A 17,201-nucleotide genomic window follows, 5' to 3' on the forward strand; every position below is an offset into this window, starting at 1 on the left:
ATTCATTGTTTCATTCCACAATATTTATTAACTGTCTACTATGTATGATGCATGCTCTAAACCCTAGAATTAGAGCAGTAAACTTTTAGAAAAAACTCCTTATCCACACAGAGGTCATACTCTATACAACAGGCTCAGAACAAGATCTGATCTGTTAGAAAGATTTCCTATTAGAAAATATCAAACTTCACAAAATCAAACAGTAGCATGTAAATCAATTATCCCCACAAAAACCTAAATCATAAGTAAAATACTTACATAAATTCTGTCTTTACTGTATCGAACTTTGATATTATGAAGAAGAGTGGCTTCATTTAAATACATTAATGAACCTGAAACATAAAATTTGTAAATCTTTAAATATTTGAAGAACATTAATTAATTAATACTATCTTAATCTGAATCACTTTGATTCAAGCTAAAAATTCACCTACTAGGTTAGTTAATTCCATCTCTTTAAAACACTGGGACATGTAAACCCCAGAGGCAGATTTAAAATGTCTCCAGTTCACAAGTGTGTCACAGTGATATTTTTAAACAACAAATTTCCAACTGGGTAAGTACATCTAGTACTAGGTGAGTACACATTAAAGAACACTGGTTAAAAAGTTGAGTACAATTCAAGTGGAAACAAAGTACTACTTCAGATAGCATTGATTTTAATATAGTACTTTCAATACAACAAAGTGATTATACTTATTAAATCTGATGCTCAAAATTTTACAGAACCACAGAAGATAAAATTTTGTAATAAGAGGGACCATCAGATCATTCAGTCAGTACCTCACAACTGATATGAAAATAAGAGTCCTGCAAAAATTATATGTGTTAACCCAGGACATGCAGTTACATAACAACACAATCAGGATAGAAATTTTTCTGAGATCTGCTCTACTCATATGTGAGAGTATATTACCTATATATATAAAATATTGTTAATGTGCCTTCTATTATATATAACATTAAAATAATATAACGTACTCTGACTTATTCTATACTCCTAGCCTAATCTACCCTCCCAGCCCTCCAATCCCTTGAGTTTCTTTTCTCCATTTCTACCACCTGCTAGAGAAGACAAAACCACTTTCTCTCCAACCACTTTGTTTCTATTATTAGCATTCTCTCTTTTCTCTAATCTACCCAGACTACTCAGCACATGAATCTAACTACACTAGAAAACTAATTAAAAAACTCTCTCCTCCTCAAAAATATCAGTGGGTTTCCATCAACTATCAAAGCCCATATTCAAGTCCCTTATTAAACTTGCATTCAACGGACTTTTTCATATAATTTTCCACAACTCTCTTTACTATGGTCTAACTTGCAGGCAGATTAAACTACTTATCAAACCCAAACATATTCATGCATTGGACTCCACCTCTATAACTCTACGTGTCAAAAATCTACCTATCCTCTAAGATCCGTTCAAAAATTATCTCACAAAGGAAAATTCCCCATTCTCGCTATCACCACCACCACCACCACCACCACCAGAACTACTTTCTTCTTTGTACTTTCTTTATGGTGCTTAGCACAGACTGCCTACATTATGATTCTAATTTTGTGTATCTGGTTTTGGCTACTAAAGCAGATAGATCCTTGAGAGCAGAACTCTGCCTGATTCATTTGCTTGTTTGCTTAATCTTCCATGGAAGTTGTACATATGCCTACACTGTATATATGCATAACATAAAATTCAACACCTAATCAGTTCTGTCAAACAAGAGTCTCTTGCTATATCTATCTCAATAAAGACTGACTGTGTCTCTATAGTCATATAATGTAGCCAGTTTGTTTTCCCAGGACACATGTCTGTTTCCTAATGCCACTTATGGCAGAATAAAACAAAAAGTAAGTTAGTAAGTGAAGCCTTCTAACAGATGAATGGCATCTTTCCCTTGAATTGAGAAAGATTTAGAGATGGTAGGCAGCAGAGGTATACCTAGTTTGGGTTCTGGTCACCAACCTTTCCATATCCCTGCACTTCTTCTACCCTTGTCTCTGGGGCCTGAGTTACATGTCATCTTTTCTCATCCAAAGCATGATGCTGAACACTCCCCCATCTCTCACCGTCCTCTGAACAATCATTCTGAAATACCATTTACCTTTCTATGTCTTAATGAAAATGGAATAGCCTAAGCATTATGATTTAAGAGGAAGACCTTGTGTCCATTGGCAGATATTTCAATTGAGTTTCATTAACAGATGTTCCTGAGATGGCTGGGGATATATTGGTGGAAGGAGGTAAAAAAATCAGAGCAAGTAGTCATTCACATGTCACTATAGGTTTATGTGATTAGCTTTTCCAGAGCAGTGCATTGTAGGAGTAGGAATTCTTACTTAAAGGAAGCAGAGAGAATATCATACAACCATGTTCTAAACTATTAATGGATTAGGGCCACCTGGGTGGCTCAGTCAGTTAAGTGTCCAACTTCGGCTCAGGTCATGATCTCACCGTTTTTGAGTTCAAGACCCTCATTGAGCTCTGTGCTGACAGCTAGGAACCTGGAGTTTGCTTCAGATTCTGTGCCTCCCTCTCTCTCCCTGCCCCTCCCATGCTCATGCTCTGTCTCTCTGTGTCTCTCAACAATAAATAAATGTTAAAATTTTTAAAAAATATTAATAGATTAGAAATAATTCAAAACCATTTATTATGTTTAGCTACATGACATATAAACAAAACCATTATTTGAATATGTGACAAGGATTAATTCACAGTTCTGAATGTCCCAGGAAGTTTTAACAGAACAGAATTCTCTCTTTTATTTTACATACAGTAGAATCTCATTCTTTCTTTTGCACTTTCTTTTTAGCTTTTTTTTTTTTTTCGGTTGTGATTGCTGTTTAGAAAAATATTACCTCATGAGACAAATTCTCCAGCAATTTTGAGAAATTGAGAAAAAGGAATTCCACATTTTCTTCCTCAATCTCTTAAACCAAATAATAATAGCTACCATTTGAGAGACCAATAGAGGTCAGGCACTAAACCAAGCATTTTAAATATATCATCTCTAAACATGCCACATACACATTATTACTCCCATTTTACAGATGAGATGCTCAAAGAGGAGAGATAAATTGTTCACAGGCACACAGCTTTCTAACAGCAATAGTCAGAATCTGAACTCAGGCTCTCCCCGAATCCCTTGTTTCTCCTATTACTCCACTATTCCATGCTGTCTCATCCACATTTGGGACCTTAGAGGCTTACTCAAATGTGGACTCCAGAGAAAAATCAACAAGGACAAATGCATTCCTTTCCCTTACCTATTTTTTTTTATTTTATTCTTAAAATACACCCAATGTGGGGCTTGAATCCAAAATCCTGATATCAAGCATTGTATAGTCTACCAACAAGGCCAGCCAGGTGCCTCTTACCTTTTTTAAATGGAGAGGTATTTGGGGCACCTGGATGGCTCAGTAGGTTAAGCGTCCGACTTCAGCTCAGGTCATGATCTCACAGTTCGTGGGTTCAAGCCCCACGTTGGGCTCTGTGCTGATGGCTAGCTCAGAGCCTGGAGCCTGTTTCAGATTCTGTGTCTCCCTCTCTCTCTGACCCTCCCCTGTTCATGCTGTCTCTCACTCTCAGAAATAAATTAAAAATATTTTAAAAAATGGAGAGGTTTTTGTTTTGTTTTGCTTTAACATTTATTTATTTTTGAGAAAGAGAGAGAGTGCGAGCAGGGGAGGGGCAGAGGGAAAGGGAGGCACAGAATCCAAAGCAGGCTCGAGGCTTTTATGTAAGCACAGAGTCCAATGCAGGGCTCAAACTCACAAACCATGAGCTGAAGTTGGACACTTAACCGACTGAGCCACCTAGGTGCCCCGTTAAACAGACAATTCTTTACGTCAGATACCATTAATGATACCAAGACAACTGCATAGGATTCTTAAATATTTATTGTCAAATTAAAAAGTAAAACTGCTTAACCTTGAAAACCTAAGAATAAACATGGCCTGGTTCACTGGATAGTTTTTCCACCAAACATGCTAAGATAAGATATAATGTTCTAAAATCAATTTTTCGGGGTGCCTGGGTGGCTCAGTCCATTGAGCATTTGACTTTGGCTCAGGTCATGATCTCACAGTTCGTGGGTTCGAGCCCTGCATCAGGCTATGTGCTGACAGCTAGCTCAGAGCCTGGAGACTGCTTCAGATTCTGTATCTCCCTTTCTCTCTGATCCTCCTCTGCTCATGCTGTCTCTCTCTCTCTCTCTCAAAAAAATAAAATAAAATAAAATTTTTCAATTAGTACTTAAATATTTAAAAAAAATTTTTAAGTTTATTTATTTTGAGTGAGTGAGAGAGAGAAAGAGAGAGAGAGAGAGCGCACATGAGAGCAGAAGCTGGGGAGGGACAGAGAGAAGGAGAGACAGAATCCCAAGCAGGCTTCATGCTCTCAGCACAGACCCAATGCAGGGCTCAAACCCACAAATGGCAAGATCATGACCTGAGCTGAGATCAAGAGTCGGACATTCAACCAACTATGCCATCCAGGTGCTCTTTATTATACATTTTTTTCATGTCTGTTTCCTTTAAACAGTAACATTAAATGGGTCCGCTTGACTCAACATCCGAATTACTGAATCATATATACTAATGTAAAAATCATCTGATTCTAGTTGAGGCTCAAAATAGCTCTTTCAAAACTGTTAACAAGGGATCTTTAGTTCAGGCTTCGTAGTAAATTATTACCATTCCCCACATTTACACAACTGAGATAACACTAAAAGGACATTCAAGGGACTCTTTCACCGAAGTGCAAATGTGAAACAATAATGAACTCAAGACTTTTGAGCTTCTCCATTCACACGAACCTTCATGTCGAAAGGCTACATTTCTTCTGAATCAGTATATATACCTAGTGATATAATTACTAGTTTATTTTTTGGAGGGATAGCTTCCTTTTCTGTGCTGGGAACTTATTTTTTAACTTAATACTTACAATTATCTTCCACATCTTTTTTGCTGTCTTCTTCTGCAGGAAACACTTGGTTTATGAGAGCTAAAAATGTCTAACAAAAAAACAAGAACTCATTAAACTAGCAGCTTATAAACAGTAAAAAAATAAATGAATGTAATTGGTTGCATACATTGTAATAATAGCAACAATATGCTCTTCACTAAATAGAAGACCCTTCTATTAAATAAATCACTAACCCAAAAAGAGGATAATAACTTTACTCAAATATTATGCACTTTTACCATGAATAGAAAAATCAATAGAAATCAGTAAAAACATCCAGTGCTCTAACACCTAGAATGAGACAAAATAATAAGTAGATTAATATTTTTAAAATATTTTTTTAAGTTTATATATTTATTTTGAGAGAGAGAGCAGGCAGGGTAAAGAGAAAAGAAAAACAAGAAAGAAAAGGGGAGAAAGAGAATCCCAAGCAGGCTTCACACTGTCAGTGCAGAGCTATTATTTGCTATTATTTGAGTAAAGCATATCAGATCCAAATTCCTGTACAGAAATGTGTCAGAAATTAAAATATCCAGGGGCGCCTGGGTGGCTTAGTCGGTTAAGCGTCAACTTTCACTTAAGTCATGATCTCGCGGTTCGTGGATTCGAGCCCCGCGTCGGGCTCTGTGCTGACTGCCAGCTCAGAGCCTGGAGCCTGTTTCAGTCTGTGACTCCCTCTCTCTCTGACCCTCCCCTGCTTGCGCTGTCTCTCTCTCTGTCTCTCTCCTAGAAATAAATAAAACATTAAAAAAAAAAAAAAGAAATTAAAATATCCAAAACTATTTGATCCATAAAATTACAGATGTCTATGAATAAGTCTGTATTTATTATATCACTTAAATGCTATGGTAGAAACTCTAAAATTAAGATATTATCATGAAAGAGAGAATAAATGATCTCAAATTACACTTTTTATTTGTATCTTTCTAACAAGTATTTATAAATTTATACCTCTCAAACAATTACAATTACTCTTGTGGCTGAAGTTTCCGTCCATATTAAATAAAACTCTAAGGAAAACTGTTCAATTATTTTAAAATAATATTTGTAGGTCTACATACGTGCATATATGGAAGAGTATAAAACAAAGCTACTATTATAGTTTACAGAGTAAAATCCAGGCTGCTGGTACTACTTCAATTCAAAGTCACACCCAAATTAGAACACTATACGTCCTAAAAAACTTGGAAGTTAATTATTTGGAATCCAGTACACATGTTCTTAGTGTTATAAATGTGCAAAGGTTTAGAGGACAGATCACAAAATTAGAACTGATCCATAATATATTAAATATATTAATGGTAATATAAAGCAATGCACAATTTATAACAATGATTCTATAGGAAAATGCATTAAAAAAGAATTGCTAAAGTCACAGACATTAGCCTTCTTTCACAGATGTGGCAAATGGGGTAAGGACTCCTCAGACCCAGGTTGTGCTTCTATCTTGTTAGGAGCCACATGAAATATAAAAAAAGAAAGCCCCAGAAAGTCAGAATGGGGGAGAAGTAGAAGACAACAAATTCCTAAAATGGAAAGGTTAAGAGCAGGGTTGCTAAACGTCAGTAATGAGTCCTAAAGATAGTTTCCCATCCCTCTTCCATCCCCCGTTATCACCAGCCCTCATCTTCTACCTTTTACTGCCTACTCAATGAGAAAGAAAATTTGTTTCATTAAAGCAATTGTTTTCTTTTAGAGGGAGGATGCTTCTTCTCCTCTCAAGGGAAGATCATCTAACAAAGCACCCACTGATCACCAGCAGTAAATATCTATCACACATCAAACAAGCACATCAAGCTCCAGTGACCAAACAGACAAATAACTTTCTGCATTTGAGAAGATTACAGTCCAGTAGGGAGGGACAGAGAAATGTAAACATTTCTGATAAAATATTGCAGGCGGGTAAGAATTTTTACCACTCCTCCTAAGAAGTAATCAACAGGAAATTCTGCTTAATGGGAGGAGGAGGAAGAGATTGGGTATCTGTGGAAAAAATTCATAAAGGAGGTGACCTCAATCAGAGTCTTGAGAAATAAACAGTATTTGCTAAGTAAAAAACTATGGAGAGTGGCATTCCAAGTAAAAGATATACTGTGAGCTTTGTGTACACAAGCACCCAAAACCACCTAGTTCATGGTGAGGGCTTGATAAACACTGCAGAGGAAGAATGGAAGAAAAGGAGAAGCAAACACACAAGAATAAGCATATGGCAAGAAGATGGGGAGGAGACTGTTGGTTGATAAAAGATAAAACGAGCAAGGCAGATAGGAAAAGAAAATGTAGACCGTTAATATGCCATATACATTGAGGGCTTTAGCTTAAAGTCCAGTCTGCTGCAAATATGGAACAGGAAATCAATTTAGAAGTTCAAGACAGCATTTCTAACACAATAAAAAAGATTAGAAAACATCAGAATTCATCACATATAGTAATAATGTTTCATTCATGAATATGCATTCACATACATAAGACTACTCCCTGACCTATATAATCTTATAGCTTATATATACACATACAGACACACAATACACACATCAAATACAATGTAAAATCTATTTCTTACTATTGGTCACAATCAAAAAAAATTTTTTTTTTTTTTTTAAAAATTTTTTTTTTTTAATGTTTTTATTTATTTCTAGGAGAGAGAGAGAGAGACAGTGTGAGCAGGGGAGGGTCAGAGAGAGAGGGAGTCACAGACTGAAACAGGCTCCAGGCTCTGAGCTGGCAGTCAGCACAGAGCCCGACGCGGGGCCCGAACCCACGAACCGCGAGATCATGACCTAAGCGAAAGTCGGACGCTTAACCGACTAAGCCACCCAGGCGCCCCTGGTCACAATCAAAAAATTTTAAAAGTCATTACTATTATCAAAAGTATGTTTCCCACTAGAGCCAATCACCCTCTTCCGTGATTTTACTATATCAGCAAGCAGATCTACTTGACATGTCCATCACTTTATGCACTCAATTCCTTAATATTCAAAAGATGAATGGGGCGCCTGGGTGACTTAGTTGGTTAAGCGTCCGACTCTTGCTTAGGTCATGATCTCGCGGTTCGTGGGTTCGAGCCCCACGTTGGGCTCTGTGCTGACTGCCAGCTCAGAGCCTGGAGCCTATTTCAGAGTCTGTGTCTCCCTCTCTCTCTGACCCTCCCCTGCTCACGCTGTCTCTCTCTCTCTCCTAGAAATAATTAAAAAAAAAAAAAAAGATGAAGATCTCTCTACCAGGAATTACCTAAGCAAAAGACTAATTCTCTTATGGATATTTTTAACTGTATGGCTATTATGACATTTTATAATTTATTAAGATCCTGATCAGAAAGTGGGGAAAAAAATCAAAGGAGCAATCCCTGAGAATTTGTTAACCTTCAAAAAATTCTTATGGAAAGGAGCTTCTTCATTTATAGAATAACCTACAGATGCATAAAGTTTTCATAGTTCCACAATTTAAATGTAAGTGGGTTTGTTTTGGTTCTATATAGGTACTTGATTAATAGTAATAAGGCACAGTTGAAAGCACATAAAATATTTAAAATATGAAAAAGCATATACTCATAAATCAAGTTTCCTCTGACTGAATTGAATCGTTTTGTCACCTGTGGATATAGCAAAAATATATACAGAATACCCCTAGAAAATAATACTTTTAATTTCATTGCAACCTATTCATTTACTGTGCTTATAAAATACATTAAATAAAAATTAAAAAAAGACTTTGAAGGATAATGAGAGGCTCACTTAATTTCTATCCCCCCCAAACATACTACTTTGACATACTGATAATTTTGAATTAAATGCTCTGAAAAACAGCAGGTTAAAGAAAGCCATTGTTGCCCTCCTTTTTATCCGTGAAATCAGGACATAAAATTCCTATATGAAAAGTGTCTTCCCTTTACCAGGAAGAAAGAAGACATTCTTGTCATCAGAGAGGGGAATCAAGGCCGAGAAATCCATACAAACTCTGTCATACTCTTACCTTCCTTGCTACTTCACCACAATGTATTGCCTCTAGCCCAAATCCCTCTGCCTTATCAATTCTCCACAAATGTTTTTGTTTCTTTGTCAAAAAAGTATAAAACCTTTTATACCTCTGGTCACTTCCCTGGATCTTCATTCTCTTCTGAAGGTTCCCAAGTACATGTAAAAATTTAATAAAAATGGTATGCTTTTTAACAGTGACTCTGTCTTATGTCAGTTTATTCTTACGTCCAGCCTGAAAGGGTAGAGGAAAGTTTTCCCTCCCCTACAATTTCAAATATATGAAAATAATTGAGCTTATTTCTTAACTCTTTCATTCTTTGAATATGTATGGCACTGTAACTACAAATAGGTACTTGTTAATAAGAGGAAAAACTAGAAACACTTTATGTTTTCTTTCCTGAGAGTATCTTTAATTGGCCTCCTCTAACATGGCACATTATATATTATGCATTTAGGTTCCTGGGTTGTTTACAGTAACAGAATAGTTTTCTCTGTGAAAAGACCTCATGAGAGATCCACATTGTTTTTCTAAGGTTCCCAGAAGGATGGCAGTCATATGGCATTAGTTAACCATGTATCAGTAGAATATAAATTATTCACGAACATTCTCAGAGTCTAAAGTAAACAGAAATGACATCAACAAATTTAATTTAGTCAGGTCTGTTTAACAGTATTTATTAAACTGAAAATTGTTAAGTTCTCCCACAAAAGCAGATCTTACAGTCCCTATGAAGACCTAAAGAGACTTTAGATCACTTTTTCCCCAAACTCCCATTTTGTAATACTGTCTAGTCTATGTCTAAGCATAAAAAGAAAGAAGGGCATGTGGGTGGCTCAGTCAGTTAAGCATCAGACGTGACTCAGGTCATGATCTCATGGTTCATGGGTTCAAGCCCCACATGGGGCTCTGTGCTGACAGCTCAGAGCCTGGAGCCTGCTTTGGATTCTGTGTCTTCCTCTTTCTCTGCCTCTTCCCTACTCATGCTCTGTTTCTCTCTCTCAAAAATAAACAAACATTGAAAAAATTAAAAAAACAAAAATGAAATAGGTGTCATGTGTATAAAATTAAAGTATGTTTTTTTGTTTTAATTAATTTTTTTAAAGTTACATCCAAGTTAGTTAACATATAGTGCAACAATGATTTTCAGAGTAGATTTCTTAATGCCTCTTACCCATTTAGCCCATCCCCCCTCCCACAACCCCTCCAGTAACCCTCTGTTTGTTCTCCATACTTAAGAGTCTCTTATGTCTTTTTCCCTCTGTTTTTATATTACTTTTGCTTCCTTTCCCTTATGTTCATCTGTTTTGTATCCTAAAGTCCTCATATGGGTGAAGTCGTATGGTATTTGTCTTTCTCTGACTAATTTTGCTTAGCATAATACCCTCTAGTTCCATCCATGTAGTTAAAAATGGCAATATTTCATTCTTTTTGATTGCTGAGTAATATTCCTTATTATATATATATATACACATCTTCTTTATACATTGATCCATCAATGGACACTAGGGCTCTTTTCTATACTTTGATAGTGCTGCTATAAATACTGGAGTGCAAGTGCCCCTTTGAAACAGCATTAAAGTATACTTTTATATTTTAAAAACTATCATTATAACAAAAAGCTATCATTATAACAACAACAATAATAATAATAATATATAGGTATGTTTAAGACTTAAGTGTCTGCACTTAATAGAATATGTTCTATTAAGTATCCAGTTCCATGCTAATAAATTTAAGTAAATAAGAAGCTTAAAAAATCATCTAGAAGCTAATGCAAAAAGCAAAATTTGTTAAAATAATCCCATTCACTTTTCATACTTTTGTTTTGTAAATATTGACTACATCACAGACATATTAATAACTTGAGTAATATAAGGAATAAAAGCATTATTGTTCATATTTTATCATATAGCTATTTCTTAAGAATGATAACAAAAGGCTCACTAGAATTTTGTCTGATTTTATGATAAGACACCATTCTTCCCCTAGGATATATACTTAATAAATAACTCACTAGAAAACTAAGATTCATTTAAGAAAACTGCTTTCCCTTATACTGAGCTAGGAATATCTATTTCATTAAGAAGGGACACACCTTCAAAATCAAATTTTGAAATCTTTCTGAGAAACTCACCTTGCCTTTTTGGTTCAAGGGTTCAATGGTTAAGCTGTCGGGGCCAATATCTACAATATTGCCCATCTGAAATCCATCTGTAGGGTGTGGTGCCCAAACGGGCTTTCCATCCTCCATTTTTGAAGGGAGTATCCACTATTTTCTGTTTGAAAGAACAAATAAAACAACATGAGTAACTTTGAAATAAAAAATAAACATTTTTTTAGAAAGTTAACATGTGAATTGCAATTCACAGAAACACATGTCTGCTCCTGCCACAGGTAAACCCCACCCCCTTTCATCTTGCTGCACCCTGACCCCTTTTATCCACTTTTAGATAAGGACCAAGCAGAGGCTACTCAACCCTCAAGTAACATCTGGTCTGCTACTGCCTTCCTTCAATTGTGACTGCAGAGGCGTCCTGTACTTTGAGCAGTACAGAAACAGAACAGTCATGTGTTCACTTATTGCCCCAGTGTAATTTATAACAACACTTCCTATCTAAAGTATTATGGATAGCACAATAAACAGCTGTCCTAGGAATAGATGTTATTGTGTAGAGTTAGCTAAGGGTGTAACAAAAGTCATCGTAGACCTAAAGGAAAAAAAATGAGATGTGAAAGATTATGTCCTCTGGGAAACTTTCCTTGACAGTCTAAAACTACAGGGATGCCTCACCCAGGTGGCTCCCTATGGTATCCTCACAAAACCACTCAGCATACTGTTTTGTTTTTTTCTTTTTTTACTGAGGTAAAACTTATACACAGTGAAATGTACAAATCCCACGTATACAAGCTGGTGAATTTTGACTACTAGATACACCCATTTAACAAATACTGTAATCAATAAACAGAACATTTCCATATAGAACTGGAAGTTCCCTTATGCCTCCTCTGGTCAAACACTAACCCCCACAGGCATCTACTGTTCTGGTTTCTCTCATCACAGATTACTTTTTGCCTTTTCTTGAACTTCAGATAAATGTAATCTTACAGCTTTTACACATGGTTTATTTCATTCAACAAAATGTTGATAGTCAACCATATTGCTGTATATACTAACCCACTGACTGATTATACTACAATTGTTTACCTGTTGTCCTACTGACGGACATTGGGATTGTTTCCAGTTTTTGCCTATTGTGAATTGTAATGTAATTTTTCAAGTGTTCTTCTAAAGCTTCTATGCTTAGCATTCTCGCATCTAACATTCGTAATTCTGTCTTTTGAGAATATGCCGAAGGGTTCATGACATGCAATACACTTAATTTTAATGAGTCTGGATTCTATGAGACTAATATGTAATCACGAATTGGCTAGTGAGTGATCCCAGATGTTCTAGTTTAATCATCTCAGTGAGAACTTATTTTTCATTACTTATCTATACTTAAAGAAAAATTGATACATGTGCCATAAACTCTTCTCTTTTGTGCCATCCTCAAATCTGGGATTTCCCATGTGGATGTTCTCAAGTCTATTTTCTAATGAAAGTCAAGGATGTAATAGTATACGATTCAATCAAAAAGCTGCTAACGACTGACATGTTTGCAATGTACTTGTTGGTTACTGTTGCTTTTCTCCATGCAGCAAAAACTAATAGGATTATGGGTATTCCAGGTTAAGAAATTAAATGAAGACTCTCCACAGAAGCCAATCAGTAGAGCAGACTTCTACTACCACACCTACATCTACACACTTTATCTAAATAATCACATGTAGTCCCATGGCTTTAAGTACCATGTTTAGGTGAGTGATGCCCAAATTTATTGCTCTAGCCTAGAACACCACTCAGTTGAGGCCTAAGATTTTAAAGTTGAGTCCTCAGATGTCTAAAGGATATCTCCTCCTGACAAATAAACCTAAAAGATGTAACATTATTATTATTACATTATTGCTCTGTCCCACCATCCTGGCCTGTTCTTCCTTACCAGTAAAGGCACCAACAACACTCTGTTCAAATCAAACATGGAGTCATCCTCAATTCTTCTAGCTCCTTGCAAATCCTTACAACTCCTCTAAACCTATCAACTGTATCTCCAATAGGTATCTCATTTTCACACACTTCTCTGTTTTGCCTCCACCATCTTAGTCAAAACTAACATGGCCTTTTACTAGGACTTCTGTAATTAACTTAGCCATCTGCTGCTTCTCTTGCCAATCTGTACAGATCACCAGAAATCCCACTGAAAAGTATATCTGATCATGTCATTCCTGTTCTATCAGGGTATGAACTAGTCCTCTCTGTGTTCCCAAGCTCAACACAGAGCAGGCAACTTAATATTCACTGAGTAAATGAATGAATTGTTCACACAATTTGGGAAGAGTAAAAGGATATGGTGAACTAGAATGAGTTGAAAGGTCTTAAAAACCTAAGCTTGAAATTAAGCTCCACCACTGTCTAACTAGCTCTTAAACAAGTTACTTAATCTCTCTGATCATTATCTTTATCCTTACCCATAAGTGATATCATTTACCTTACAGAATAGCTATGAGGATTAAGTGACATAAAATTGAGATCACCATTCTAATGGTACCCAACAGATACTAGTAACACCTCTCCCCCTGATTTTCCCCAATATCCATTGTTTGAAGCTACCAGTAAATTTTGCAAAAATGGTCTTGTGATATTTCTAAATACAGAGAAACATTACCTAACAGTCATGAAATATCATTTAGGAATAATTAAGTACCTGGGGGGAAAATCACAGCAAAGCAAAATTCCCAAAGTTCAAAAAAGAATGGCAAACTCCCTTGAACAATTCAAATTGCTTTCCCATTTTGAACAATTTGCTACAACTTTCCAATTAAGGTGCACATGTAATGTTTCCCCTTCATCAAATACCTAAATCTATGGTAAAGTGATTCTTTAAAAAAAAAAAATTAGTCCACAAGGAGGGGAAAAAACAAAGAGGAGACAATAGCAACAATATTTGGGAAGTTGAAAAGCAAATAGTTGAGAGGCAACTGACTCAGGAAGCCTGAAAGAACTGAATCTCAAGTCAGGAACAGGGAAAGATGGAAGACAGCCCAAATTATACCACTGAATCTCAAAATACATAAAAACTATACTGCAAAGATACTTCTAGAATCAAGGATAAAAAGATGGGGTCTAACATAAGAAAGACTAGGTGAAAGTTGTTTAAGAAAGAGACTCCCTGGGACTCAGTCTGTTAAGCATCCAACTCTCAATATTGGCTCAGGTCATGATCTCACGGTTCATGAGTTAGAGAGCCCGATGGGCTCTGTGCTGACAGAACAAAGCCTGCTTGGGATTCTCTCTCTCTCTGCCCCTCCCCTGCTTGCTTTTTCTTCTCCCTCTCAAAATAAATAATAAATAATTAATTTTAAAAAAAGGGGGGAGAGATTTCCTAACACCACCAACAGGCACACACTTCACATTGCTGGGCAAACGCCTCCCCACTCCCATCACTACCCCAAGAGAAGCTTAGATATTATTCTCTGGAAAAGGCCAAGTTTCTGGAATGAAAAATGCCAGAAAGAATTAACAGTGTGCATACAAAAATTGCCACTTGCTAACAAAAACTCTCTCCTTGACCAAACTTTAGTTAGGCTCCTCCTGCTTCTTGACAAGGCCATGCAACCAGGCCTTCCATGTCTGTACTATCCTTGTTGGGTCTACACAGGCCAGTTTTAGCAAGAATCCTGATGAGCCACTTTGGAGAAAGTCCCCCTCTTTTGATATCTGATCAAGTCTTTCATCCCCTACCTTTGATGTATAAATCCTTAAACTGCCTTCATGAATCCCTTATCCTTGCTATTTTCTCTTAGTTACTTTGCATTTACTAACCCTCTTATTCTGCTCATTGGCTATAATCCCCAGCTGTTTTTTCTGTATTCAAAGGTGAGCCTGATTTCTCTCCCCTATTTTAACACTCCTTGGGCGCCTGGGTGGCTCAGTCAGTTAAGCGTCTGACTTTGACTCAGGTCATGATCTCACAGCTTTTGAGTTCAAGCCCCATGCTGGGCTCTGTGCTGACAGCTCAGAGCCTGGAGCCTGCTTCTGATTCTCTGTCTCCCTCTCTCTCTGCCCCTCCCCTGCTCACACTCTGTCTCTCTCTCTCAAAAATAAATTAAAAAAACATTAAAGTAAACTTTTAAAAAAATAACACCCCTTGTTATAAACTGTGTCTGCTGTGGACTGAATTTTGTCATTCCCCCTGCATTCATGTTTTTTTTAATTTTTCTTTAATGTTTTTTAAATTTATTTCTGAGAGAGAGAGAGAGAGAGAGCATGAACAGGGGAGGGTCAGAGAGAGAGACACACACACAGAATCTGAAACAGGCTCCAGGCTCTGAGCTGGCTGTCAACACAGAGACCAATGTGGGGCTCGAACCCACAAACCGTGAGATCATGACCTGAGCTGAAGTCGGATGCTTAACCGACTGAGCCACACAGGCACCCCTCCATTCATATTTTTTTAATATGTGAACACTAAATCGTAATGTGGCTATACTTGGAGATAGGGCTTTTAGGAGGTAATTAGGCTAATGACATTGTAAGGGTGAATTCCTGATCCAGTAAGACTGGTGGTCTTATAAAAAGAGGAAAAGAGATCTCAGATCCTGCTCCTCAACCAATGGCCATGTGAGTGTACAGCAAAATGGTGGCCATCTGAAAGCCAAAAAGACAGTCCTTGCTAAAACCTAACCATGCTAGCACCCTGATCTCAGATTTCCAAACTCCAGAATTGTGAAAAAATAAATCTCTGTTGTATAAGACATTCAATCTATGACATTCTGTTATGGCAGACCAAAGAGACTAATACACTCCTACTGTAATAATCCTGAATAATCTTGTCATTTTTAACAAGTGTCAAAATAATTTGCCTTTAATATCATAACACTAGAAATGAAATATTCACTAGAAGGTATAAAAAATAAAGTTGTGGGGCATCTTGGTGGCTCAGTTAGCTGGGCATCTGACTTCAGCTCAGGTCATGATCTTACGGTTCTTCTGTGGGTTCGAGCCCCACATCAGGCTCTGTGTTCACAGCTTTCTATGTTTCAGATTCTATGTCTCCCTCTACCTCTGCCCCTCCTCTGCTCACACTCTGTCTCTCAAAAATAAACAAACATTTAAAAAAAATTTTTTTAAATAAAATTGAGGCAATTTTACTGAAAGCCAAGGGGAAAAAAAAGATAAAAGTAGAGGGGAAAGAAGTAAAAGAAGAGATATGAAAATGAAACAAGTAAAAATACTAAACACCAAAATACCAGGAACAACATACATCCTGCCCCACCCCACAAAAAACAGAGTGGAGAAAACTAAAATGTTCAAAGAAAACTCACCAGAACTGATCAGCATGATTTCTTACAGTCTAGCCAAAATGCCCATTAAGTCCTCAATACAATAAGTGGGGAAATACACACACACACATACACACAGACACTATGTCCAGTATCAGACCACCAGAAATAAAGAGAAGATGCTACACACATCTAGAGAAATAAGAGAAAAAACCAGTCATGTCCAAAGGATCATGAATCAAAATGGCTTCAGCAACACTGAAGCAGGAAGTCAACAAAGCAATGCCTATAAAATTCTGAAGGAAAATTTAGAGCCTGTACTTGGGCAAAATAATGGCCCAGACTGGAGCAGTATAACCCAAGAGGCAGGCACATTGAGCACTGTCATCAAAGACATCCACTGACCTTGGACCACATGAAGTTGGCCCAGATTCTTATCTGAACCTGTCTTATTCTAACTCTGTACTAATATTGTTCTTGTGCCAGGAGAAACTGGACAACTCATACCCTCCCCTATTAAATATTTTCTATCTACTACACAGTTTCTATTAGAATAAACCTCTTTTTAAATAAGGTTTCCCTTAATTGGAGTGCCTGAGTAGCTCAGTCAGTTAATGATCAGACTCTTTTGATTTCAGCTCAGGTCATGATCTCATAGTTTGTGAGTTTGAGCCCTGTATCAGCATGGAGGTGCTTGGGATTTTCTCTCTATCCCTCTCTCTGCCCCTCCCCCACTTGTACACATCCCACACATGCTCTCTCTCTCTCTCAAAAATAAATAAAATTTTAAAAAAAGGTTTCACTTAATTGTTTTTAGAATCCTAAATACTTATAACAAATTATCTTCAATAATGAAGTCTTACTTTTCATCCCACAA

The 17,201-nt window shown here is 36.8% G+C and overlaps 1 protein-coding gene across 1 annotated transcript in view; it reads right to left on the minus strand.

The window, feature by feature from the left end:
- Positions 1-17,201, minus strand: part of MYO6 (myosin VI) — a 143,296-nt gene that overhangs the window by 75,762 nt on the left and 50,333 nt on the right. Inside the window, 3 exon segments of the mRNA XM_039245794.1 lie at positions 259-332; positions 4,946-5,015; positions 11,079-11,220. Coding sequence (XP_039101725.1) covers positions 259-332; positions 4,946-5,015; positions 11,079-11,195 — 261 coding nt within the window. The 5' untranslated portion in view covers positions 11,196-11,220.

Source organism: Hyaena hyaena, unplaced genomic scaffold (genome assembly GCF_003009895.1).
Source record: "Hyaena hyaena isolate Hyena2069 unplaced genomic scaffold, ASM300989v1 scaffold_270, whole genome shotgun sequence".
Classification (NCBI taxonomy): Eukaryota; Metazoa; Chordata; class Mammalia; order Carnivora; family Hyaenidae; genus Hyaena; species Hyaena hyaena.